This window comes from Hemiscyllium ocellatum, chromosome 47 (assembly GCF_020745735.1).
Source record: "Hemiscyllium ocellatum isolate sHemOce1 chromosome 47, sHemOce1.pat.X.cur, whole genome shotgun sequence".
NCBI lineage: Eukaryota > Metazoa > Chordata > Chondrichthyes > Orectolobiformes > Hemiscylliidae > Hemiscyllium > Hemiscyllium ocellatum.
In genome coordinates, this window is record NC_083447.1 from 20,675,808 (window position 1) to 20,702,113 (window position 26,306).

Below are 26,306 nucleotides of genomic sequence, written 5' to 3' on the forward strand. Positions count from 1 at the left end.
GCAGCGTCTGTAGTTTGTGTTTAATCTCTCATAACTTTTATTGTATCAGTTCTTTTGTGTAGCCTGTAGGGCAATATTAATCCATCAGTGGCGGTCTGTCTCGTTTAACAGAATGGTATTGCCTGGATGGTTCAGTGAGCTGAATCCAGTGAGTTACTGTATCTGTACTGAGTTACTTAGAGACAGCAGATATACCAGTGTTAAGCCTACAGTCATTGGCCTGGCCACCCTAATGTCGATGCATTGATGTGAATTGTCAAGTTACTATTGTTCAATTGACGATGTCAGCACAGTCCACGGATCAAATCGAGAGACTTCCTAGTTTACGCATTTCAGCTTCTCGCTGCCTGAGTCAGCTGTGAAATTTGTATTGTACAACATGGCTTGTATCTTGAAACTCTTCTAAATTTTGATTTAACTGAAACTTCACAGAGCATTGTGCCTGAACGCATTCCCAAACCAGTCGCCAAAAGAAGTACAGAGGGCAAGAAGGTAAGACTTGGGCATAATATATATGATGGAGGTGGGGGGGAAGGAGATTATCCAGAGGTATTTTTATAAATGTAGTGCAATGAGTTTTGAAACATATGTAGAGTAGCAATTTAGAGAAGGGTGATTGGATGGAAGTGACGGTCATTCAGTAAAATCTTAAAATTGGATAGCACATCTGGAACTTTACAGTCTGTAATATTTATTGGTCAGGCCCTACATTAGTATTAGAAAATTACTCCTGAAGTTATTTCTTTGCACTCTTTACTGTTAACCCTCCTCTCCTGAAAGTGCTGATTCATATAGGGTAAAGTTGCACTGGGCATGATACAGTACCTTAACTAAGTACCCATGTTCATTTGTGAGGCTAGCTAGTGAGTAATTACAGACCTATCACTTTGACTCGAGCAGGACAGCTTCACCCAGTAAAGTCTGTTTCAGAGGTTGGCATGACTCTTTGGTGAGGTCGGGTAACTTTATCAGCTAGCCCATTGGAGTGAGCACTCTTATTTGTATGGAAGTGCCTATCTGACAGTGTGTCTAAGAACGAATTAGAGAATTTTAGATACGTGACTACAAATTTGTGAAGCTCCAAAATATTAACAGCCATATGTTTCTGCTGTTGACAGTGCCATGTATTTTATCATAAACCATTTTTTGTGTAACTGAGGAGGAGCATTTGCAGACTTGCTAAGAGTTTAGTTTTTTTTTGAAAAGACCAATTTTGTCACTATCCCTTAATATCATATTTCATACATTATGAAGTATCTTAATGAAGATGAATTGGCACTGCTCAGTTCAACTCCTGTTTGGCTCTGTTTTATTACCCTGTAGTGATTTTTCAGCTGATGTCATGTAATGTGATGATTTCCTGAGAGATGTGATTAATAATGAGATGAGGTGTGTTGAAACAATTCAAACATACTGAAATGTGTTTTATCCTGTCCATACACAGTAACTCATGTGGCAACAACCCTCCCTGGAAAATTTTGTGTTTGGGAGTCACAGGTTCTCAATATAGTTGACTATTTTAAATTAATTTTCAGGTAGTTTATTTAGATACTACAGTTTAGATCTGATACATTAGCTAAATGTACTGGAGAAGTACATGATTCTTGATAGTTGAAAGTGGCTATCTGATAACAAAGGGTGCACGATAAAGTGTGTTTCATGATGGCAGCATTCTGCTCTGTTGCCCAAGTGTGGGGAAACAACATCTTGCTCCATCTTTCCTGGTTCATCTTCCACCTGTAGAAGGTAACTGCTTGATGAGGACTGCCTCTGTTTGAGTGCTCATTAATTTAGTTTGCTTTTAGGGGCTGGTAGTTTACTCAATGTTAACTGTTTGCATCTTACAAACGAATACAGGATAAGTTCTTGGGTGCAGCACTCCACCCTCGAGCCTGTTTGCCTGTCACTAAGACCTTGAGGTTAGAATTTTAGTTGACTTCATACTGAGGGTTATTTCTTATCCCTTTCCAAACACAGAGCAAGCTCGGTTATCTGAACATCAATTATCTGAACTTTGGATTATCCAAACAAGATCTCAAGGTCCTGTAAATACTTCCTTTGTTTACGATTAGATCAGTTATCCAAACAATCAGTTATCCGAGCAAAATACTCCCTGCCCGTCTCATTTGGATAATCGAGGTTCTGTACTTGCAGAGATAAAAGAGGACAGTTTATACTGAAAGATTCGCCATCAGTTCAAGAAAACACCAACTTCAACATTTGTGACTATTATCTCTATCTTATCTTGGTCCCTGACTGCTTGCTTATGCTTTTGCAGAAAGAGAGAACTTGTACTGTGCCAACTACTTCAATAAGGAATCTGTGCAGAGAATGTCTGCTGACTCACTCAAAATACCCTCCGTATGTAAATGCAATATATGCAGATTATCCCTTCCAATACTGTCAGTGATGTCATTCCAGCCCATTCATATATTTATTGTGCTTATTTGGATGCTGCCATGTTCAGTTTTAATGGCGGAGCATTTCACAAAGTGTGCATGCACAAAACTTACCGTGTATGCAGTGTGAACCTTTTCAGGGGTGTCAGGAGATGCAGCCTTCAATGATATGTTGTTAAGGAGCTCTAACCTCTTTTCCAGCTTCAGATCCAAGCTTGGCAAGAATTTGTTATTCCTGATGTGAATACTTGTCTAAATCTTGTTCATACTGGAATGAATGTCACCATCTCTTCCTTCTGCCCTGTAACTTTAAGAAAGATTCTCTAAATGTTACTGTTGACAGGCCAATTGGGAATCTATAAGACAGAAGCTTTGTTTGACCAAGCTTCACATTTGCTGACTCTGGCTTCAATCTGCCTTTAAAGTGATTGCAAATCATAACTTGCATTCTGGCACTGCGCTGGGAGTGTAAATGTGCTTACATTATCTTCATAAATGTTACGAAGAAATTACTGCTTTAGTTCTTGCTGCCCTGGGCTTGAGAGATATGATTTTATGCAACACCTTGAGCATATTTACATATCAATTGGGATGTGATTTACTAAGAAACAACTGTTGACCAGCTTTAAATTTAGTCATCTTAAATTTTGGAGAGTATCCAAATGTCAGTGGAGAAAATGTGATGAAATTGTTCTGTGCATTTGTGTCTTCCCTTATTTCAGGAGGTGGATGTGAGCTTGGCAAATGCCTTATGAATTTGCTATCTGATTCTAACTGGTGATTTCTATGATTTTTAAATACATTTGTGTATTTATGATTATTTACTGAATGAAGTTTGCATATTGAATATTTCCTAAACATCGAAAACCATAGAATACCTACAGTATGGAAGTAGGCTTTTTGGCCCATTGAATCCATACCAAAGAGCATCCCATCCAGACCCACCCCCTACACTATCCTCATAACTCTGCACCTTCCATGGCTAACCCACTTAGCCTGCACACCCCTGGACACTGTGGGCAATTTAGCATGGCCAATTCACCTAAACTCTGCATCTTTGGAAGAAACCCACGCAGACTGGAGGATGTGCAAACTCCAGAAAGACAATCACCCGAGGTTGGAATCGAATCCGGCTCCCTGGCGCTCTGGGGCAGCAGCACTAACCACTGAGCCACCGTGCCGCCCAGGAGTTTTGGGTGTCAGCTTTGGTCCAATTTTGAATGGAGTTTGAGATTAGAGTATTACTTTGATTATAGTATAATATTTAGTATAATCAAAGCTATATCTAAATGTAAACTTGGCCTAGAATTGATTCTCCAACTCAGTAGACAGCATTGTTTCCAAAACGTGTAACTGGGAAGGTGAATGACTAGAACATTGTGAGAGTACCATATTAGTTTTCAGTTGAGTGCTGATTACTGGGCTGTGATCCCAGGCACTGATGAATTGACGATTGTGAACAAGGTGCAGGAGTCGGCCATTCAACCCCGGAACCATGTTCTGCCAATCAATAAGATCATCCCTGATCTAACCTCCATTCTGCATTCCTACCTACCCACTGCCTTATTTACCGAGAATCTATTTACTACCTTAAAGAATTTCGAGGATTCCACCACCTTTTCAGGCAGTGAGTTCCAAAGTCTCAGGGCTCTCAGCAAATTTCATCTGATCTTAGTTTAGAGTGACCCTAGTTTTTGATTCTCCCATTAGAGGAACTACCCCCTCCTTATCTACACTGTCTCAAACTACATGGCCATTAGTCTCTGCCTTCCTCTCCTTTCTTTTAATCTTTGTGCTCATCATGTGACTATATTCATGACTTCTTTGACTGTTCCTCTGTCATATCCTTTGAACTCCTGAGACACTGTGTACCATCCTGCGATCTCACTCATAAACCTTGAGAGTGAGACTCATGTGTCTCCTACTTGGAACCTGAGAACGAATGAGACATCCCCCGGCTTTTCTTACCCAAAGTTTCTCATCTTACACGTATCTGGCTAGAATTGCAAGAATGCCAAATTTTAATGGGAACAATTAGACTGCATGAGGAAAGGGTGATAATTGGTTAGCATGAATACTGTAGTCATTGCTTTGAAGTTTGGTACTCTCACATGTGTCCTAAGGAATCTCCTCACAGTTATTACTAAAGTTCTACACAACCACGCAGCATTGCTCCTTCCTTCAGTCTTCAAGCTTGCAAAAACTAAAGCATAAATTGATAAAACAGGTAGTTAGTATTTACAATTTAATTTGTTCTTGTGTTGTGTGACTTTGACAAGATCTTGTTTTACTTCCTTGTACAATTGAATGAATAGCATTTTGGTGGATATTCACAAGGTTAAACCATTACCATGAGAGTAGACAAGTGGGTCACACGGGGTGGGTTTCCTCCCTCGGCCAAGTAGCTTTATTAATTAATTTGGTTTTGTACCAATCTTCATTTACTAGATTAATGAATTCAATTTGACCTTACCTCTTGGAGTTTTTGATCTGGTGTGATCTCTTGCGCAAATGCAAGTTCAGTTCTTAGTGGTTGAACCAAAAATCACATATATTTCCATTATTGTCCGTTAGGGTGATGAGCAAGAGCAATCAATGCGTTTCACTAAAAATTGACAGGAACACAGCACAATAAATCCAGAAAATTCTCTGTTCTTCCAGGAAGAAGAGAAGCAGCTAAAGAATGAGCAGAAATTTCCAAATAAAACCAAAGGGATGGCCACTCATTTGGTAAGTTTACTTTCCTTCTTCCCTTCCTTTTCAGGTTGCCCTCTGTTATATTGGTATGTGATTACAAGACCCATTCGTGCACTCACTTCCTTTTGCTTTGCTTTCTCTTACATTTCTGACCCTGCAGAAGCAATTAATCTAGATCTACAAGAACATGTAGCACTGAAACGAGCCTTTCAGGTCAAGTACTCTGCTTCTCCTCCACATGGTCCACCTACCATGTCCTCCTCTGCTCACCCTAACTGTTCCTTTCTTCTCCTGTTTATCTAGCTTCCCCTTAAATGTCGATGTCAGCTTGATCCTGCATTAGCTGTAAACTTCGCACCACGGAAGGAAAGAGACCATTTAACTGTGTGTCTGCTGTTGCTTTGGATCAATCTAACATCATTCCTACTGCTCCATGTTCTCCCATTGTGCTTTTTGCTTCAGATATTTATTAATGTTTCTGTTAATATTTCTTCACCTTATCTGCTTCAAGTTAAAATATTGAAACTATACAGGATTGATATTTCATAAACATTTAATTTTCGATCTTTTAAAAGTTTTTCTGCCTGATTATTTTTCTTTCTGTTCTGAACGCATTGATTTAAGGGATTATAAATTTGCATACCTTTTTAAAAACTGGATTTCACAGCATCTCTTAATTACGTGTTATACAGGTGCTAACAGTTAGACTATAGAGTGATACTTGCAGTACAGGAAACAGAGAATTCACGTTTTAGGCAGGAGGGGAGCTATTGTAAATATATTGTAATTCTTTTATTCTGACTGTGAGAATCCACATGTTACATTACATTACCAACTTCAATTACCTGGACTTCATTTTCAACAGGAATCACCCCCCACCACTTGACTCTCAGGCACTGATGTTCCATGACTTCAGAGTCATTGCAGCACAAACTGTGCAGATTTTTTTTTTCTTTATTGATTTATGGGGTGAAGGTGTTGCTGGTTAGGCAGCATTTATTGCCCATCCCTAGTTACCCAAAGGGCAGTTAAGAGTCGACCACATTGTTGTGGGTTTGGAATTAGGCCAGACCAGCTAAGAATGGCAGTTTCCTTCCCTCAAGGATATTAGTGAACCAGATGGGTTTTTCCCCAATGGATTCTTGGTCATCGTTAGATTCTTTTTTTATATAGATATTTTTATTAGAAATTTAACATTTTAACAACTTTACAAAAATAAACGAAACTCTCAAGTACAAACATTGATATAGAAATAAATTTTAAATATACAATAATCAAAATTTAACAAAAGAAAAATACCGAAAGAGAAAAAACAAAACTCAATTAACTACTAATCTAACCTACAATTAGCCAGAGTGTATAATTGAGTCACTTACATCTTTCAAATAAGAGAAAATGAGAGAGAAAAAAAAGAAGTGGGGGGGAAAAAAAACCCCAACGATTAACATAGAAGTTGGATATTAAAATACTTGCTCGGAATGTGTTAACATCATATATAACAAAACCCGTATTCGTATGGGATTCCTCTCCCAAGGGGCCCTGGACCAGCCATGTTTGTAATCTCAATTAAATAAAAACCCTTGTTAGGATAGCCAAAATATCTATGTAAAAGGGCTGCCATATTTTATAAAAAATAATTCGGTCTTTTGGTGCACCATATTTATAAGGAAGTCAAGGGGAATACATTCCATGATTAATCTATGCCAATTTGAAAATCCAGTGGAACCTTCAACCACCCAGTTTACCAAAATATTTTTCCTTGTATGGAAAGAGAGAACAGAAAATAATCTCTTCCTATTTGACATTCCAGGTGCACCACTTAACCGACTGATCAACCATAATCATCCGGGCAAATCCGAGACCCCCCGGGAGGGGAGACCCTATCTAAAACATCCCAAGCAAAGAGCATATAGAATTTACAAAAATAAAGGTTCTCTAATACACTCATAACAGTATGATAAAAAGGAAACTATTTCTAAATAATAAAAAAAATATAAAACATATTTGAATGGAGATTATATCGTTAGATTCTTAATTCCAGATATTTATTGAATTCAAATTCCACCATCTGTCATGGCAGGATTCGAACCTGGGCCCTCAGAACATTATCTGGGTCTCTGGATTTACAGTCCAACAATAATACCACTAAGCCATCACCTCCCCATTAATGTAGAATGCAGTCATTCAGCCTGTTGAATCTGTGGTGGCTCTTTTGAGAGCAATTTAGTCAATCCCACAGTTTCCTTTTGAAATCGTTAATTGTCTCCAATTCTAGAGTTTGTAGGTGATGAGTTCCAGGTCGTTGTCACTCTGAGTAGGAATGTAATCCCCACTAAATCACTTGTGTAACTTTTTAACTTGGTATTAGTATTTGTTTGTGTCCCTTATCTAAATCTGTCATAACCTTGTATACCTCTTTCAAATCTCCCTTAAATCCATTTTATTTCCAAGGAGACAACTCCAGCTTTTCCAACGTAACCACGTTCTACTAAATACCCTCTGCACTCTTTCAAGAACCCTTGCATCCTTTCTAAAGTGCGGTGACTGGAGCTGAACATAATAGTCAAATGTGGTCTCACCAGACCTTTTTAAAGGTTCAGCATAATTTTGCTCCTTTTGAAGTCAATGCCCATATGCCAGAAGTTCAAGATCCCTTTGCCTTATGAACTGACCTCAAAATGTCCAGCCTTTTCAGTAAACATACACACAGACCCCAAAGCTTTTATGTTAAACACAATCTTGAGATCAGTACATTTAGTTTACTTTGCATCATGTTATCACTTTGGTCATACTGCATCACCTCCAACTCTTTTTACTTTATCTGCCACTTACTTGCCCTTCCATTAAGACCTAAGAAATAGGAACAGGAGTAGACTGTTGGGTCTACCAAGCCTGGTCTGCCATTCATTTGAGTTATGGCTGATCTGACACTCCACACACCCTTTCCCCGTAACCTTGATTTCCCCAACTGGTCAAGAATCTGACTCTCAGTCTTAAATAAACACAAGGACTCAGCCCTTACAGTTCTCTGTGGCAAACAGTACCAAAGACTCAACCTCCTGAGAGAAGAAATTCCTCCTCATCTCAGTCTTAAATTGGCACTTTTTTATTGAGACTATGCCCTGTGGTCCTAGACTCTTTCCATGAGGGGGAACATTCTCTCAGCATTTACCCAGTCAAGCCCCTTGAGAATCCTGTAGGTTTCAATGAGGTCAACTCTCATTCTTCTCAACTCCAGTGAGTAGAACATAGAACAGTAAAGCACAGGAACAGGTTCTTCAGCCCACCGTGTTTGTGCTGACCATGATGCCATTCAAAACCAATCGCATCTGCCTACACCTTATCCATATCCCTCTATTCCGTGTTCACTTGTCTGTCTAAATGCCTCTTAAATGTTGTTGACGTATTTACTTCTACCACCTCACCTGGCAGCACATTCTAGGCACCTTCTACCCTCTGTAAAGAAAAACTTGCCTTGCACACATCCTTTAAATTTTCTCTCTCTCACATTAAACCAATACCCCTTAGTATTTGACATTTCCACCCTGGGGAAGAGACTCCAACTATCTATCCAATCCATCCCCCACACAATTTTATATACATCTGTCAGGTCACCCCCACAGCCTCTATTGCTGTGGTAAAGACAATCTAAGTTTGTCCAACCTCTTCTTATTCCTATTGGCAACATTCTGGTAAACCTTTTTGCACCTTCTCCAGAGCCTCCACATGCTTCCTGTAGTGTGGGGACCAGAACAGCATACAGTGCTCCAATGTGACCTAACTAAAGTTATATGCACCTGCCACATTACTTACCGACTTTTCTATTCTAAGGCCCAACAGGTAAAGGCAAGCATCCTTTACCACCTTATCCTCATTTATAAGCTATGGACTTGGACTCCAAGATCCCTGTATTCAATCATTGATCAGTGATTCAAATGGTCTTGCCATTTACTGTATACGTTCCTCTTAAATTTGACCTCCCAAACTGCATCACCTCACGTTTGTCTGGGTTAAACATCTACCTGCTATTTCTCTGCCCAATTTATCTGCTGTATCCTTTGACAAACTTCCTCACTATCCACACTTAAATCAATTTTTTGTGTCGTCTGTAAACTTGCTAATTAGACCACCTACATTTTCATCCAAATCATTTATGTACATAATATATATCTATATTACACACAACAGAGGTCCCTGTATTGATTCATGTAGAACACCACTGGTCACAAACTTCCAGTTTGAAAAGCATTCCTCCACGAATAGACATTGTCGATAACATTTGACCTACCCTCCTCACCGTCACTTCCTCAAAAAGTTCAAATTTGCGTGACAAGGCCTCTCCCACGCAAGCCCATGCTGACTATCCGTAATATCCCATTCTTTTCCAATTGCAAATAAATCCTATCCCTAAGAATCTTTTCCAATAATTTCCCTACCATTGATATAAGGCTCACCGGCCTGTAATTTCCTGGATTATCCCTATTGACCATATTAAACAAAGGATAAACATTGGATATTCTCCAGTCTTCTGAGACCTCTCCTAGTATCTCTGTCAAGGCTCCAGCAATCTCCTCCCTTGCCACCTTCAATATCCTGGGTTAGATCCCATCAGGCTCCAGGGACTTAGCTACTGTAATGTTTTTCAACACACAGTACCACTTCCTTGATATCGACATGCTGTAGAATATCAACATACCCCTCCCTGATCTTACCTTCATCCACATCCAGAACCTGGTGAATACCGAGGTGAAGGAATCATTCAGAGTTTCATCCACTTGCTGTGGCTCCAGGTGTAAATTACCTGCTTTGTCCTTGAGTGGACCCACCCTTGGCTACCCTCATACTCCTAATATCCATATAAAATAGCTTGGGACCCTCCTTAATCTTACTTTCCAAGGGTATTTCATGGCCCTAGTTGCCCTCCTAATTCTTGTTTGAATTCTTCCCTTTTTCCATTATATTCCTCAAAAGCTTTATCTGATTTCAGTTTCCTACGTCTTACATACACTTCCTTTTTATTTTTTGACCAAACTTTTAATATCTCTCATTATCCAAGCTTGCTGAATCTTGCCCTCCTTAACTTCATCCTCACAGGAAAATGCTGGTCCTGAACTCGGATCAACTGGCCTGGAAAAGACTCCCACGTGTCAGATGTCAATGTACCTTCAAACATCTGTCCCCAATCTAGTTTCTCCAATTCCTGCTAAATACTGTAGTAATTAGCCTCCCCCCCCCCCCCCCACCCCCCCATCTAGCTTCTAAGAACCAGTCCTATCCGTATCAATAACTGGTCTTAAAACATACAGAATAACAATTATTGTTTCCAAAATACTTCCCCACTGAAAGTTGGATCATTGGCAATGTTCATTCCCCAACATAAGGTCCAGTATGTCTCCTTCTGGGGTTTGGAATGTCTCCATAGAGTTTCAAGATACACTCCTGGATGTACTGAGCAAATTCTGCCTCATCTAAGCCCCTGGCATTAAGGGAGTCCCTGTCATTATTGGGGAAGTTAAGATCACCCACTGCAACAATGCTGTTTGTTTTCACATCTATCCATTGTCTGCCTGCATATCATTTCCTTTATTTCCCATTATTTGTTGTGAGGCCGATGTTACAACCTCACCATAGTGACTGCACCTTTCTTGTTCCTAAGTTCTACCCAAATAGCCTCACTGGATGAGCTCCCTGAGATGTCCCTCTCAATACAGCTGTGACATTCTTCTTAATTAGTAATGCAACTCCCCACCATTTACATCCTTCCTTCTCTAGCTCGCCTGAAACATTTAAACCCTGGAATGTTGAGCTACCCTTCTCTCAACCAAGTTTTAGTAATGGCTACAATATTGTGGTGCTGTGTACAAATCCAGACTGTAAGCTCATCTGCCTTACCTGCTGTGCTCCTTGCACTCCAGACCGCCAGTCCAGCCTTTTCATGTACCTGGTCCTCCTTGTTCTTCCTATTGGACTTATTTGAATTAACCTCTACCTTCTCCTCAATCACTCCACATGCTGACCTACTGCTCTGGTTCCCGCCCCCTGACACACTAGTTTAAATTCTGCTGAATGGAACTCTCAAAACTCCCTGCAAAGATTAGTGTCCCTTCAGTTTAGGTGCAACCCATCCTTCTTGTACAGGACCCTCCTGCCCTGGAAGAGATCCCAATGGTCAAGATATCTGTAGCCCTCACTCCTACACCAGTTCTTTAACCACGCATTCAACTGCATCAATTTCCTGTTTCTGGACTCACTCTCACATGGCATAGGAAGATCCTGAGATTACGATCCTGGTCATCCTGATTTTCAACTTTTACCTCACTCCCTAAATTCCCTTTACAGAACCTCGCCTTTCTTCCTGCCTATATCATTGGTACCAATATGAGCCATGACCTCTGGCTGCTCACCCTCCCCTTTTGGAATGTCTCTCTTAAAAGATATCCTTGTCCCTAGAGTCTCAAACTATTTAACCTTTGCTCATAAGATAGTCGCTCCATCACCCAGTGAACCTTCTGTGACCTGCCTCCAGTGAAATGTTATATTTCCTTAAATAAAGAAACAAATCTGTCAATAGTATTCCAGACATGATCTTTTGAGTACCTTGTACAGTTAGGTTAAAAACAATGACTGCAGATGCTGGAAACCAGATTCTGGATTAGTGGTGCTGGAAAAGCACAACAGTTCAGGCAGCATCCGATTGCTTCTCGGATGCTGCCTCAACTGCTGTGCTTTTCCAGCAACACTAATCCAGTACCTTGTACATTTGAAGTAAAATATCCCTAATCTTATATTCCGATTGTCTTGATATTCCAGCATTCCATTAACCTTCCTGATTTCACATTGTGTGCTAGCTTTCTTTGTTTTGCACAATTTACATCCACATGGGTGGTACGGTGGTTCATTAGTTAGCACTGTGATTCATTAGTTAACCCGGGTTCGATTCCAGCCATGGGTGACTGTCTGTGTGGAGTTTGCACGTTCTCCCTGTGTCTACATGGGTTTCCTCCGGTTGCTCCGTTTTCCTCCTACAATCCAAAGATGTACAGGTTAGGTGGATTGGCCATGCTAAATTGCCCATAGCGTGAGGTGCGTTAGTCAGAGGGAAGTGGGTTACTCTTCAGATGGTCGGTGTGGACTTGTTGGGCCGAAGAGCCTGTTTCCATACTATAGGCAATCTAATCTAATCTAATCTAGAACTATTTGTTTTGCAGCTTTCTGCAAGTTTTGTCCATTTATGTAATTTTTTTTGTTCTCCAGTTAAAAATGAACAACTTCACATTTTCCCACATTATACTCCATTTCCTAACTTTTTGCCCACTTACTTAACCTATCAGTATCACTCTGTAAACTATTTGTCTCCCTCTGTCAACCTGGCTTTCCAGCCATTTTTGTGTCACCTGCGAATTTGGCTGTATCTGTACTACATTTACTTCCTTCCTCCAAGCCATTGCAATATATAGTAAATAATTGTGACCCCAGCAGTGATTCCTGTGGAAAATCACTGGTCGTGAGTCACCAACTATAGAAAATCCTATTATTCCCACTCGCTGTTTCCTGCCTGTGAGCCAATTCTCTGTCTGTTCCAATGTGCTGGAACAACAGTGGGGCTCTTAGGATGTAGTCTTTTGTGAGATACCTTATTGCATGCCTTCTGTAAGTCCATATGCAACTCATCTGATTTCTGTGTATCCAGTTTAGTTGAGACTTACATGAAAAACTCTGAAGAATTAGGCTGACATAGTTTCTCTTTCATGAACACAAAAACAGAAATTGCTGGAAAAGCTCAGGTCCAGCAGCATCTGTGGAGAGAAACCAGATTAACATTTCAGGCCGAGTGACCCTTTAGACCTTTCATGAAGCCTTCCTGGCTTTCCAAATGTTCTGCTATTACTTCCTTCTTCATTGATGCCAATAATTTTCTGACCATAGGCTAATTGGCCTATGGTTACCTGTTTTTTGCCTCCCTTCTTTCTGAATAGGGGTGCCACATTAGCAGTTTTCCAAATCTCTGGTAGGTCTCCAGAACCCAATGAATTTTGGAAAATTAGAAACAACACATCTTTGTAGCTGCCTGTTTTAGGATCCTAGGAATGCAAGCTATCAGAGCCACGGGACTTAGCTACCTTCAGTCCCATTAGTTTGTCTAATACTACTTCTCTAACGAAGTTACTTAATTCCTTGTTTGTATTCTTTTGTACTAATGGAACATTTGAAGTATATTCCACTGTAATGCCATTTCTTTATTCCCAAAACAATCTCCCTAGAGTCATTTTCTAAGGGTATATGTTCACTTTGACCTCTTTCTTTCTTTGTTTATTTAAAGAAGGTCCATTGTCAATTTTTAAATATTCTCACTAGTTTGTTCTCATAAAGTATTTACGCTGCCTTTAGGGATAGTTTCTCAGCCTACTGGGATAAATTCCGAATCCAGCAAAGCAGGGCTGAAAAGAGCTGTCACTGACTCTGACCTCCTTTTATGCTTTTTCTTTGAACTTAATATTCTCCTTGACTTTCTTGGATAGCCACAGTTGGTTATTCCTCTCTCTGAATCTTTCGTCCTTACTGGGATGTATTTTTGCTGAGAGTCATGAGTTTCTTCCTTAAATATCTGGCACTGCTTGCTTACTGTCATTGCTGCTTACCTCAGAGAAAGTGAGGACTACAGATGCTAGAGGTCGGAGTCAAAAAGCATGTCGCTGGAAAAGCACAGCAGGTCAGGCATTCCTGACAAAGGGCTTATGCCCAAAACGTCAGCTCTCCTCAGATGCTGCCTGATCTGCTGTGCTTCTCCAGTGCCATGCTTTTTGATTCCTGCTAATCTTTCTATCCATTTCACTTTAGCTAACTCTGTCCTTATTTCACTGTAATTCCCTCCAAGTTGAACGTAGTTGTTTCTGAAACATGTTTCTCATTCTCAAACTGCGTATGAGATGTTATGATCGCTACTTCCTTTTTTTTTAAACTCTTAGGTCATTTATTAAGCCTGCGTTATTACCCAGTACTAGATCCCATGTCATATGACACATTACTGTAGAAAACTATCAAGAATGCTCTCAATGAATTTATTGTTGTAGTTACCCTTTCCAATTTGACTAACTCAGTCAACATAAAGATTAAAGTTACCTGTAATTCTTGCTGTCTGTTTACATGCACTTATTTATTGATTTACAGTCTTTCCAACAGTGTTTCAGGGTTTGGACACTACTCCTTTCCCTTGCTGTATGTGTTTTTTTACCTCTGCCCAAACAGACTCTGCATCATCTTAGGTTAGATCATCTCTCGCAGCTGTCCTCATTTCATTTTTTATTAACAGCACTACCCCACCACCTCTTCCATCCCTCCCATCTCTCTGAAAAGTCAAATAACCCTGAATATTGCATTACCAGTTTTGGTCGTCTTGCAGTCATTCCATAATATCATGTTCGTTCATATACCTTAGTCAGAATGCTTTGTGCGTTAAGATACAAAGCCCTTAAGCTTGTTATATTATTGAATTTCTCACCACTTTTATGATTCCTTGGTCCAAAATAACATTCGTACATTCTGTCCCTTCCTTTTGTTTTCTGGTAACAGTGAACCCTGTCACTAACCTACATTTCTACCTTCAATTTTATAATTTGCTATTTGACTCAACGCATCCCTCCACTATTTACCTTCAACCCTATTCACAGCCCTAGTTATGCAATTTGCCAGGACTCTGATCCAACCCCCATTGGAACAGCTCTCTCGAAAAAGAACTGAGGGCATTGTTGCTACGTTTGCAGATGACATAAAGATAATTGGAAGGATAGGTAGGGTTGAGGAGATGGGAATTTTGCAGAAGGACTTGGGGCAGGCTAGGAGAGTGGACAAAGAGGTGGCAGATGGAATACATTGTGAGAAAGTGTGATGTTATGGTAGGAAGAATACAGGTGTGGGATATTTTCTAAATGAGGAAAGCATTCTGAAATTTGAAGCACAAAGGAAGTTGAGAATCAGGATTCTCTTAAGGTTAACATGCGTGTTAAGCTGGCAGTGAGGAAGGTAAAAAGTATTCATTTTGAGAGAGCTGGAATACAAGAACAAAGATGTATTGCAAAGACTATATAGGCTCTGGTCAGATAACATTTGGAAAATTGAGAGCAGTTTTGGGCTTTTTATTTAAGGATAAACATGGTGGTGCTGGAGGGCGGAGGGGGTTCCAAAGGGGGTTTGGAAGAATGAGTCTGGGATAGAAGAAGAACTTTTAATATGAGGAGCAGTTGGGGTTCTACATACTGTAGCTTAGAAGGCTGAGCGGGGCGATCTCATTGAAACTTACAGAATAATGAGTTGGACGAAGTGGATGTAGAGAAGATATATGCACTAGCAGGAGAGACTAGTGGAACCTGAGGGCACAGCCTCAGAATGAAGGAACAACCTTTTAGAACTAAGGTGAGGAATTCTTTCAGCCAGACGGTGGTGAATCTATGGAACTCATTATTGCAGGTGACTGTGGAAGCCAAGTCATTGAGTGTATTTAAGACAGAGAGAGGTTCTTGATTAGTAAGGAGATTAAAGGTTATGAGATGATCCTTGTGGCACACTACTGGTCAATTGCACCACAGGATGCAATTGAGACGATCGAATGGTAGAGTAGACACAATGAGCTGAGTGGCGTAATTCTCTTATGGTCTTATAATAAATGGTGCTTGACCACAGTGTTTATAAAGCAGGGTTTGACACTGAGTCATACAAAATGTTATCAACGCTTGGTCAAAGAGGTAGGTTTGAGGATTGATTTAAAGGTGGAAAGTGAATAAAGGAGAAACATCAGTTAGAGGCTGATCTACTGAAGCACAGCCAGTAATTTAAAATCGTGGGTGGACATGAGGCTGGAATTTAAGGAGTTGAGAAATCTCAGAGGGTTGTGCACCTGGAGGAGATTGTGGAGATAGGGAGGAATTTGAAAGCAGGGCTGAGTCCAGGGACCAATGTGGGTTATCCAGGACAGGACTGATGCAATAATGCAACTTCATGTCAAGGCCAGCAGAGATTTGCTTAACATCAAGATTATAGGGAGGAGAATGTGGGAGAACCCCCAGCCTGTATATTGGAATAGTCCAATCTCGAGGTAATAAAGGTATTGAGGAGGATTCATCAGCAGATATTGCGGTGGGTGAGGAGTTGTTATGGAGGTGGAAATATAAGATGTTAATTATGGTGCTGAGACTCATTTCAAAGTCAGATATGATTACAAAGTGGTGAATAGTCTGGTTTCGCCTCAGAGGAAAGACGACAGTGGCTAGAGATGATGTCCCACCAATTCAAACCCATTTCTCCCACACCAATCTTTGAGTCACATGTTTACCTCTTTCCTCTCATTGACCGTATGCCAGTTGACTCATGTAATTGGCGATTAATTCCGTTTTATGTTATGCTTTTTAGTTTAGCTCCTAGCTGCTCAGTATTCCCTCAGTAGAATCTCTCTTTACCTATATTGTTGGCACTATGTAGACCATGACACCTGGATTTTGCCCCTCCCGCTGTAAGTTACTCTGCAACCCCATTGAGAGATCCTGAACCTAGGCTCTAGGCAGGTAGCATAGCCATTGTTCCTGGCCACAGAGAAACGTGTCCCCTCACTATATACTATCCCCAATTACAACTACATTTCTCTTTTATTCTCTGTCTTGACTGGCTTCTTGGACCATGGTGCTGTGGTCAGTTTGCTCATCTTCCCTGCAGCCCCCACTCTCATCCACACAGGGAGCAAGACTTTCAAAGCTGTTAGACAAGCTCAAGGGCTGAAGCTCCTTCAGCACTACCTCCTGGATCTCTCTACCTGCCTTGCTCATAGGCCACCTGTCCTGTTCCAAGCCACTCAAGAAATTCGAAGCAGTTAATCTAAGGGGTGTGACTGCTTCCTGAAACAGTGTCCAGGTTACTCTGCCCCTTCCCTGATGTGTCATAATATTTGAAGCTCAGACTCCAGCTCAACAACTTTGAGACAGATCCTCAAGCAAACAACATCTGCTACAGATGTGGCCACTATGGGGTCCAGCTCCCATATCATACAGGTACAACACATCATCTGGCCCTGCATCTCAATTTTATTTACTTCATTCTTAACTTATGCTTTTTAAAATTTCCTACTTTTAGTTTGTAATCTGTCAACATTTCTACTATTTACCTTAAATCTGAAAGTAATCTATAATAGTCAAAGTTAAAAATCTCACAACACCAGGTTACATTCCAACAGATGTAATTGGAAGCACACTAGCTTTCGGAGTGCCGCTCCTTCATCAGGTGGTTGTCCACAACCAGCTGATGAAGGAGCATCGCTCCGAAAGCTACTGTGCTTCCAATTAAACCTGTTGAACTGTAACCTGGTCTTGTGTAATTTTTGACTTTGTACACCCCCAGTCCAACACCAGCACCTCCAAGTTAAAACAGTCAAATTAGCATGCCAACCAGTGAACGGTTGGCTTACCTGTGATTTACCTATCATATAAATCTGCTTTGTCCCGGGGCCTTAATTCTGGTTTCAGCTTTTCCTGTCAAAACCAAATCTTAAAACTTATGAGCCAAAAAAAGCAAGCAAAAATCATCTCTTCCCTTCGATAGCAAATTTCCACTTACATTTACACAGATTTAATATTGGTTTTCCTCTTGAATACGTATTCTCGTGAATTGTCCTGATGAGTGCAAAATGAAAAACTTCACCGAAATGACCTTTTATAGTAGAACTCAAGTTCTGCACAACCAAAGCAAGGACTGATTCGGGATAGTCAGCCTGGCCTTATGCATGGGCAATTATGTCTCACTAACTTGAGGTTTTTTTTTGAAGAAGTAACAAAGAGGATTGATGAGGACAGAGTGGTGGATGTGATCTGCATGGACTTCAGTAAGCCATTCAACAAGGTTCCCCATGGGAGATTGGTTAGCAAGATTAGATCACATGGAATACAGGGAGAACTAGCCATTTGGATACAGAACCGGCTCAAAGGTAGAGGACAGAGAGTGGTAGTGGAGGGTTGTTTTTCAGACTGGAGGCCTGTGACCAGTGGAGTGCCACAAGGATCAGTGCTGGGTCCACTGCTTTTCGTCATTTATATAAAACGATTTGGATGTGAACATAGGAGGTACAGTTAGTAAGTTTGCAGATGACACCAAAATTGGAGGTATAGTGGACAGTAATGAAGGTTATCTCAGAGTAAACTCTACCTTGACCAGATGGACCAGTGGGCTGAGGAGTGGCAGATGGAGTTTAATTTAGATAAATGTGAGGTGCTGCATTTTGGAAAGGCAAATCAGGGCAGGATGTATACACTTAATGGTAAAGTCCTGAGGAGTGTTGCTGAACAAAGAGACCTTGGAATGCAGGTTCATAGCTTCTTGAATTTGGAGCCGCAGGTAGTTAGGATAGTGAAGAAGGCGTTTGGTATGATTAGATTCCCTACAGTATGGAAACGGGCCATTGGGCCCCATCAGTCCACACCGACCCTCCGAAGAGTAACCCACCCAGACCCATTTCCCTCTGACTAGTGCACCTGACACTAGGGGCAATTTACCAATTAGGTGCCAATCCACCTAATCTGCACATCATTGGACTGTGGGAGGAAACCAGAGTACCCAGAGGAAACCAACACAGACACACAAGGAGAATGTGCAAACTCCACACAGACAATCGCCCGAGGCTAGAATTGAACCTGGGTCCCCGGCGCTGTGAAACTGTAATGCTAGCCACTGAGCCACCGTGCCACCCTCTAATATGCTTTCCTTTACTGGTCAGAGCATTGAGTATCGAAGTTCAGACATTATGTTCCGGAAATCGGTTAGGCTGTTCTCAGAATACTGTGTGCAATTCTGGTCGCCCTCCTATAGGAAGGATGTTGTGGAACTTGAAAGGATTCAGAAAAGACTTGCAAGGATGTTGCCAGGGTTGGAGGATTTGAGCTATAGGCAGAGGCTGAATAGGCTGGGGCTGTTTTTCCTGGAGCATCGGAGGCTGATGGGTGACCTTATAGGGGTTTATAAAATCACGAGGGGCATCGATTGGGTAAATAGACAAGGTATTTTCCCTGCGGTGGGGGAGTCCAGAACTGGAGGGCATAGGTTTAGGGTTAGAGGGGAAAAATTTAAAAGGGACCTAAGGGGTATCTTTTTCTCAGAGGGTGGTACGTGTATGGGATGAGCTGCCAGAGGAAGTGGTGGAGGCTGCAACAATTACAAAATTTAAAAGGCATCTGGATGGGTACATGAATAGGAAGAGTTTAGAGGGATATGGGCTAAGTGCTGGCAAATGGGACTAGATTAATTTAGCATATCTGGTTGGCAAGGATGAGTTGGACCAAAGGGTCTATTTCCATGCTATACATTTCTGTGACTCTAAAGTGATTACTTGAATATATGGACTTCGGAAATGCAGGTTTTAACTACAGCTAGTCTATTTCTGTTAAATTATTTCTCATTTTCATGTTTGCAGGGCACAGTGGCTCAGGCCTGGGAAGATGCACCGTACTTTTTCATCATTCAGGTGCAAGGACGGAACACTTCGAATAAGAATTGGAGTTTAATCTGTAGGTTTTCACTATAGTAGTAAAATAATGCTCTGATGAAAAGTCATCGAGTCTCGAAACATTTGCTTGCTCTTTCTCTATGGATGTTGCCTGATCTGCTGTGATTTCCAGCATGTTTTGTTTTCAGCTCTTATCCCTGATTTCAGCTAAGACAAGGACCACAAAAGACTGCAATTCACTAGGCTATGCTGAGGACAGTCATTTTGATACAATTTCATTACTGATCCCCAACTATCACAGGTGGTATTGTGAAGTTTGTTGTTGTCGAGAAGTAGAGTCTGGGTAGGAAATTCTAAAATTTGTGGGCTTGTGAAATAAAAACTGGAAAAGTACATTAAAGCATGACAGCAGTCATCTTAGTTAGTTATTGACCACTGTTGCGAGATTGATCTGTAAAGCTGGGTAATAGACTCGAGGGCAGGGACACTTGCAAGCTTGATAAAAGTGGAAGGCTAGAAGAAGCAAGGTGGGAAATAATGGTAAGGTAATACCAAGCTTCATCTCATTGAAACCAAAGCAAGGTGCTGTGGATGAAGTGAGGACTGCAGATGCTGGGGATCAGAGCTTAAAAATGTATTGCTGGAATAGCACAGCAGGTCAGGCAGAATCAAAGGAGAAGGAGAATCGACGTTTCGGGCATAAGCCCTTCTTCAGGAATGAGGAGGGTGTGCCAAGCAGGCTAAGGTAGGGAGGAGGGACTTGGGGGAGGGGCGTTGGGAAAGCGGTAGGTGGAAGGAGGTTAAGGTGAGGGTGATAGGCCGGAGAGGGGGTGGGGGTGGAGAGGACGGGGAAGAAGATTGCAGGTCAAGAAGGCGGTGCTGAGTCTGAGGGTTGGGACTGAGAAAAGGTGGGGGGAGGGGAAATGAGGAAGCTGGAAGAATCTGCATTCATCCCTTGTGGTTGGAGGGTTCCTAGGCAGAAGTTGAGTTGCTCTTCCTCCAGGCGTCTTGTTACCATGGTCTGGCGATGGAGGAGGCCAAGGACCTGCATGTCCTTGGCGGAGTGGGAGGGGGAGTTAAAGCGTTCAGCCACAGGGCGGTTGGGTTGGTTGGTGTGGGTGTCCCAGAGGTGTTCTCTGAAACGTTCCGCAAGTAGGCGGTCTGTCTCCCCAATGCATAGGAGGCCACATCGGGTGCAGCAGATGCAGTAAATGACATGGGGAGACAGGTCGCCTACTTCCTACTATGAGAGAGAACTCAACTTCCGCCTAGGAATCCTCCAACCACAAGGGATGAATGCAGATTTCTCTAGCTTCCTCATTTCCCCTCCCCCCGCCTTTTCTCAGTCCCAACCCTCAGACTCAGCACCGCCTTCTTGACCTGCAATCATCTTCCCGACCTCTCCGTCCCCACCCCCTCTCCGGCCTATCGCCCTCACCTTAACCTCCTTCCACCGATTGCTTTCCCAACACCCCTTCCCAAGTCCCTCCTCCCTACCTTAGCCTGCTTGGCACACCCTCCTCATTCCTGAAGAAGGGCTTATGCCCGAAACGTCGATTCTCCTTCTCCTTTGATGCTGCCTGACCTGCTGCGCTTTTCCAGCAATACATTTTTTAAGGTGCTGTGGATACCAGAAATCTGTCTTCCCCCTCCTCTCTTCCCCCCCCTCTCTTCCCCCCCCTCTCTTCCCCCCCCTCTCTTCCCCCCCTCTCTTCCCCCCCCTCTCTTTCCCCCCCTCTCTTTCCCCCCCTCTCTTTCCCCCCCTCTCTTCCCCCCCCTCTCTTCCCCCCCTCTCTTCCCCCCCCTCTCTTCCCCCCCTCTCTTCCCCCCCTCTCTTCCCCCCCCCTCTTCCCCCCCTCTCTTCCCCCCCTCTCTTCCCCCCCTCTCTTCCCCCCCTCTCTTCCCCCCCTCTCTTCCCCCCCCTCTCTTCCCCCCCTCTCTTCCCCCCCCTCTTCCCCCCCCTCTCTTCCCCCCCTCTCTTCCCCCCCTCTCTTCCCCCCCCTCTTCCCCCCCCCTCTTCCCCCCCCCTCTTCCCCCCCCTCTTCCCCCCCCTTCCCCCCCCTCTTCCCCCCCCCTCTTCCCCCCCCTCTCTTCCCCCCCCCCTCTCCCCCCCCCTCCCCCCCCCCCCCCCTCTTCCCCCCCCCCCCTCTTCCCCCCCCCCTCTTCCCCCCCCCCCTTCCCCCCCCCCCTCTCTTCCCCCCCCCTCTCCCCCCCCCCCCCCTCTTCCCCCCCCTCTCTTCCCCCCCCTCTCTTCCCCCCCCTCTCTTCCCCCCCCTCTCTTCCCCCCCCTCTCTTCCCCCCCCTCTCTTCCCCCCCCTCTCTTCCCCCCCCTCTCTTCCCCCCCCTCTCTTCCCCCCCCTCTCTTCCCCCCCCTCTCTTCCCCCCCCTCTCTTCCCCCCCCTCTCTTCCCCCCCCTCTCTTCCCCCCCCTCTCTTCCCCCCCCCTCTCTTCCCCCCCCCTCTCTTCCCCCCCCCTCTCTTCCCCCCCCCCTCTCTCTCCCCCCCCTCTCTTCCCCCCCCCTCTCTTCCCCCCCCCCTCTCTTCCCCCCCCCTCTCTTCCCCCCCCCTCTCTTCCCCCCCCTCTTCCCCCACCTCCCCTTTCTTCCCCCTCTTTCTCCCCCCCCACCCTCAAAAAACAGTTAATATTTCAGATTGACCTTTTGTGGACTTGGTGAAAGGTTACAAACCTGAAATATTAACTCTGCTTCTCATTCCTGTCTGGAGATAGCCCACGTGATCTGCTAATGAAGGAGAAGAAACTTGATATTGTGACAATTATCGCACTCTAACACAGAAAATGGGCAGCTGCTGTCTGAACAGACTGATACATAATACAGTTCCTGTGAGCACCAAGTAAAGATTAGCTTTGTGTTAATACCAAAGCAGGATGGTAGTGAGAGTCGGCTATTTCTTTGAAAAGAAGACAGTAAGCAGAGATGGATTTCTGGAGATACACCAGATTTTTTGAATTTTTAAGGAGCAAACAGTGCATTTTGCTGAGGGGAGTTAAATATAGGAGACTTGGGCTGAGTCAGAGAATGTTGTAAGTTGCAGATTGATAAGGAGAAGTGATCCTGAGGGTAAGGAGGTGGGATATATTCTAGTAAGGCATTTAGGCAAGACTAATTCTAGAGCGAATTATACAATGAACGGAAGACCCCTAGGAAAAGTTGATGGGCAGAGAGATCTGGGAGTGCACATCCATTGTACCCTGAAGGTTGCTGCACAGGTGGATGAAGTGGTCAAGAAAGCATATGGTATGCTTGCCTTCATTGGACGGGATATTGAGTATGAGAGCTGGAAAGTCATGTTAAAATTGTACAGTTCTGGTTGCCACATTACCAAAAGGATGTGGACACTTTGGAGAGGGTGCAGAGAAGGTTTGAGGATGTTGCCTGATACAGAAGGTGCTAACTATGAAGAGAGGTTGAGTAGGTTAGGTTTACTTTCATTAGAAAAAGGAGATTGAGGGAGGACCTGATTGAGGTTTACAAAATCATGAAGGATATAGACAGGGTGGATAGAGACCAGCTTTTTCCCAGGGTGAAGGATTCCATAATGAAAGGTCGAGCTTTCAAGGTGAGAGATGGAAAGTTTAAGGGGGGTACACATGGCAAGTAATTCACGCAGAGGGTGGTAGGTGTCTGGAGCGTGTTGCCAGCAGAGGTGGTAGAGGCAGGCATGGTGGATTCACTTAAAATGCATCTGGACAGTTGCAAGAGTAGGTGGGGAACAGAGGGAAACAGATGCTTAGCAATTGACCGACAAGTTTAGACAGTACATTTGGACTGGCTCAGGCTTGGAGGGCCGAAGGGCCTTTTTCTGGCCTGTAAATTTTCTTTGTTCTTTATATCTCTGCTAGACGTGCACAGTGCCACGAATGAAGTTGTAAGATTTATCTCACTTTAAATGTGAATGTGAAATCGCTTTCTATTTAGTTTATGTAGTTGCCCTGTTCAGTAGTGTTTGATTTATGTTAATTTTAGTTGATTTGTTGAAGTCTCAAGTCTTAAGATATTAAATCTTGATTTGTGGTTTATTTCTATTGGTTGCTGAGAATTTGTTTTTAAAGTTCATGATAGGATTAGTTGCAAATTGAAGGCTGTTGTAGAATTGAAACCCTGTTGCAAAACTGGATGCAGTGGAATTTTCCAAAGTTTAGATAAATAAAATTTCATGTTTGCCTTTGCTTATTTGGTGCTCAGGCATTTCTGGAAATAAGTCCTATCTGTTCATGGCTTAGAACCATGAACAAGTGTTAATGGAAGCCTGTGGTTTTGAGGTTGACTTGAATAGGGGCTAAACAAACAGATTATTGAAATGTTACTTCAGTACATAAACTGAGAGGAAAAGAGCAGTGGCAGTTGAGTTAGTCAGGCTTCAATGCAAATTAATCAAGTTGAGTTGGAAGTGGCAAATAATACACATTCAAAAGGAAGAGAAATGCGAAAATTAAGGAATAGATCAATTTGAACATTTGAATTAGAATTTCAAAAGCAAGAGGACTCTAACTCCGATGGGAGAGAAAGGATGTGAGGAAATTCCAAATAGACAGAATCATTGTGTGATTAGAGAAGGTAATAAGTCTTTGTGACTTATAATTAACTCATGACTAGATTAGATTAGATTCCCTAGAGTGCGGAAACAGGCCCTTTGGCCCAACAAATCCACACCGGCCCTCTGAAGAGTAACCCACCCAGACCATTTCCCTCTGACTAATGCACCTAGCACTATGGGCAATTTAGCATGGCCAATTCACCTGAACTGCACATCTTTGGACTGTGGAAGGAAACCGGAGCACCTGGAGGAAACCCAAGCAGACATGAGGAGAATGTGCAAACTCCACACAGACAGTCACCCAAGGCTGAGAATCAAACCTGGAACCCTGGTGCTGTGAGGCAGCAGTGCTGTCCACTTAGCCACTGTGCTGCCCCATTGTTTTGAGTTTTACAAGGGCCATTTGCCCAGTGTGTCTGTCGGAGGAAGTACTTCAGAAAATTGCGATGAAACCTCAATACCCAAAAGAAACTTGACTTGTTTATCGCAGGTTCACACGAAAGGTTTTGAAGGTGTACTCATTCCTTTCAGACAAGTCGGGTGACTGTTACAATGAAAATAGTTGTTCTCAGTGCTAGGTTTGTATCGGAGGATTGCAAACACTGAACTGTGACAAAAGGGCAAGAATGGTCGCTGTACTCCATTAGTTAGAATATTTACAATCTCAGGCATTGTGCTACAGCAGAGACTTTCTCTATCATCAGACTGTCGAAAAGGGATGAGTATATCCAAAACTTTTCCTACAAGCCCATTCTGCAATTAAAGAATTAGGTTTTCCTTTGGTCATTGCATTTCCGTGGTAGCTTTCCCAAATACTACTACGCTGCAAGTAGATGTTAAGAATTTTGACAATATTGCATTTTAATTAGTATTTTCCCCTTTAACTAAAGGTGGAAAAAAAATGTTCTTGACTGGCTGGGAAGATGGTGGCCATACTTAATAACGAACCAGAGATAGATTGATGTAATCAAATGATAACTAACATTAAGGGCATTTTAATGGGCATTGGATAGACATATGGACGGAAATGGAATAGTGTAGGATAGATGAGTTTCACAGTTTGGGGCAGCATCGAGCGCTGATGGGCCTATACTGTGCTGTAATTTTCTATGTTCTGCATCTTATTACAAAATTTTGGGGAGACAGTATGCAGCTGTTGTTAAAAGCAGGCAGAAACTGATATTGTGTTAGCAACTGAGCAAGATGCTTGTGAGAACAAGTTCTCTATTTGAAAAGAAGATGGCAGTTGCGTGAACGGAACGCAATTTGCTAAAGTGGGTCTTGATAATGGAAATTGAATCCTTCCTGCTTTTGAAGGACATAAGATTTGCAACCTGGCATGGCAGGGAGAAATGAGTCTTGCTTGCAAGAGCGTGAGTTTGATTTTTATAATGCTGTATATCTGCCAGAGAAGTATGGTGTACAAAGTATTTAGTAATCTTAAAAGCGCTTTCCTTTAGTTGATGTATTAGTTCCCTGCTAAGTAGTATTGACTTTAGTTGATTTGTTGCAGGAAAAATACTAGATTCTGAAATATCGACCTTTGGCTTATTTACATCAGACACTTTGAAATTCCGCTATTAAAAAGTCATAGATTTTTACAAGGATCATAACTTGCATCTAATGTTGGTCCTGTTCACCACACCAAATTTTAGTAAGGGATATTTCGTATTGATGACTTGCACGTCAAGTTGGTTGTTGTACGGGATTGACTAATTAAGGTAGCATGTTTTCTCCTGACTGACACTGACACTGATATACAATGTCATTTTAAAATAAATTCTGCTCAAATGATGCAAGACAGTTGCATATGGTGCAAGTGACCTGATGAGATACTACCCGTGGAGCCTATGAACATATTGGTGTCAAACCGATGAAAGGTCACTTTGCCCTGAGTGTAACGTGTGCATGTTAATGAGGCTGGTTCACACTTGAAACCTCTGAACTGATTGTTACCTTGTGCTCTTTTTCTCCTTGTAGTAGAAGTAGAAATGTTGGGACCCCACGGATACATTTCTGCTACAGATTGGCCCTTAATGATTGTAAGTATTATACTCACCTTGATGGTTGCAATTTACTAATAAATCTGATTATTTTAAAGTGTGTTTCCATCTAGCTACATATGTGGGCTAATCAGTGGAAAATCCTGGGCAATTAATTAAAAGTCTCATGTGGAAA

General features: G+C 42.5%; 1 protein-coding gene across 2 annotated transcripts in view; it reads left to right on the forward strand.

Moving 5' to 3' along the window:
- Window positions 1-26,306, forward strand: part of LOC132836748 (transmembrane protein 87A-like) — a 73,650-nt gene that overhangs the window by 12,727 nt on the left and 34,617 nt on the right. For both annotated transcript variants that reach the window (XM_060856179.1, XM_060856180.1), the window contains 4 exons: window positions 433-492; window positions 5,061-5,129; window positions 19,540-19,633; window positions 26,109-26,170. In XM_060856179.1, the coding sequence (XP_060712162.1) occupies window positions 433-492; window positions 5,061-5,129; window positions 19,540-19,633; window positions 26,109-26,170 (285 nt within the window). The remainder of the gene's footprint in view (window positions 1-432; window positions 493-5,060; window positions 5,130-19,539; window positions 19,634-26,108; window positions 26,171-26,306) is intronic.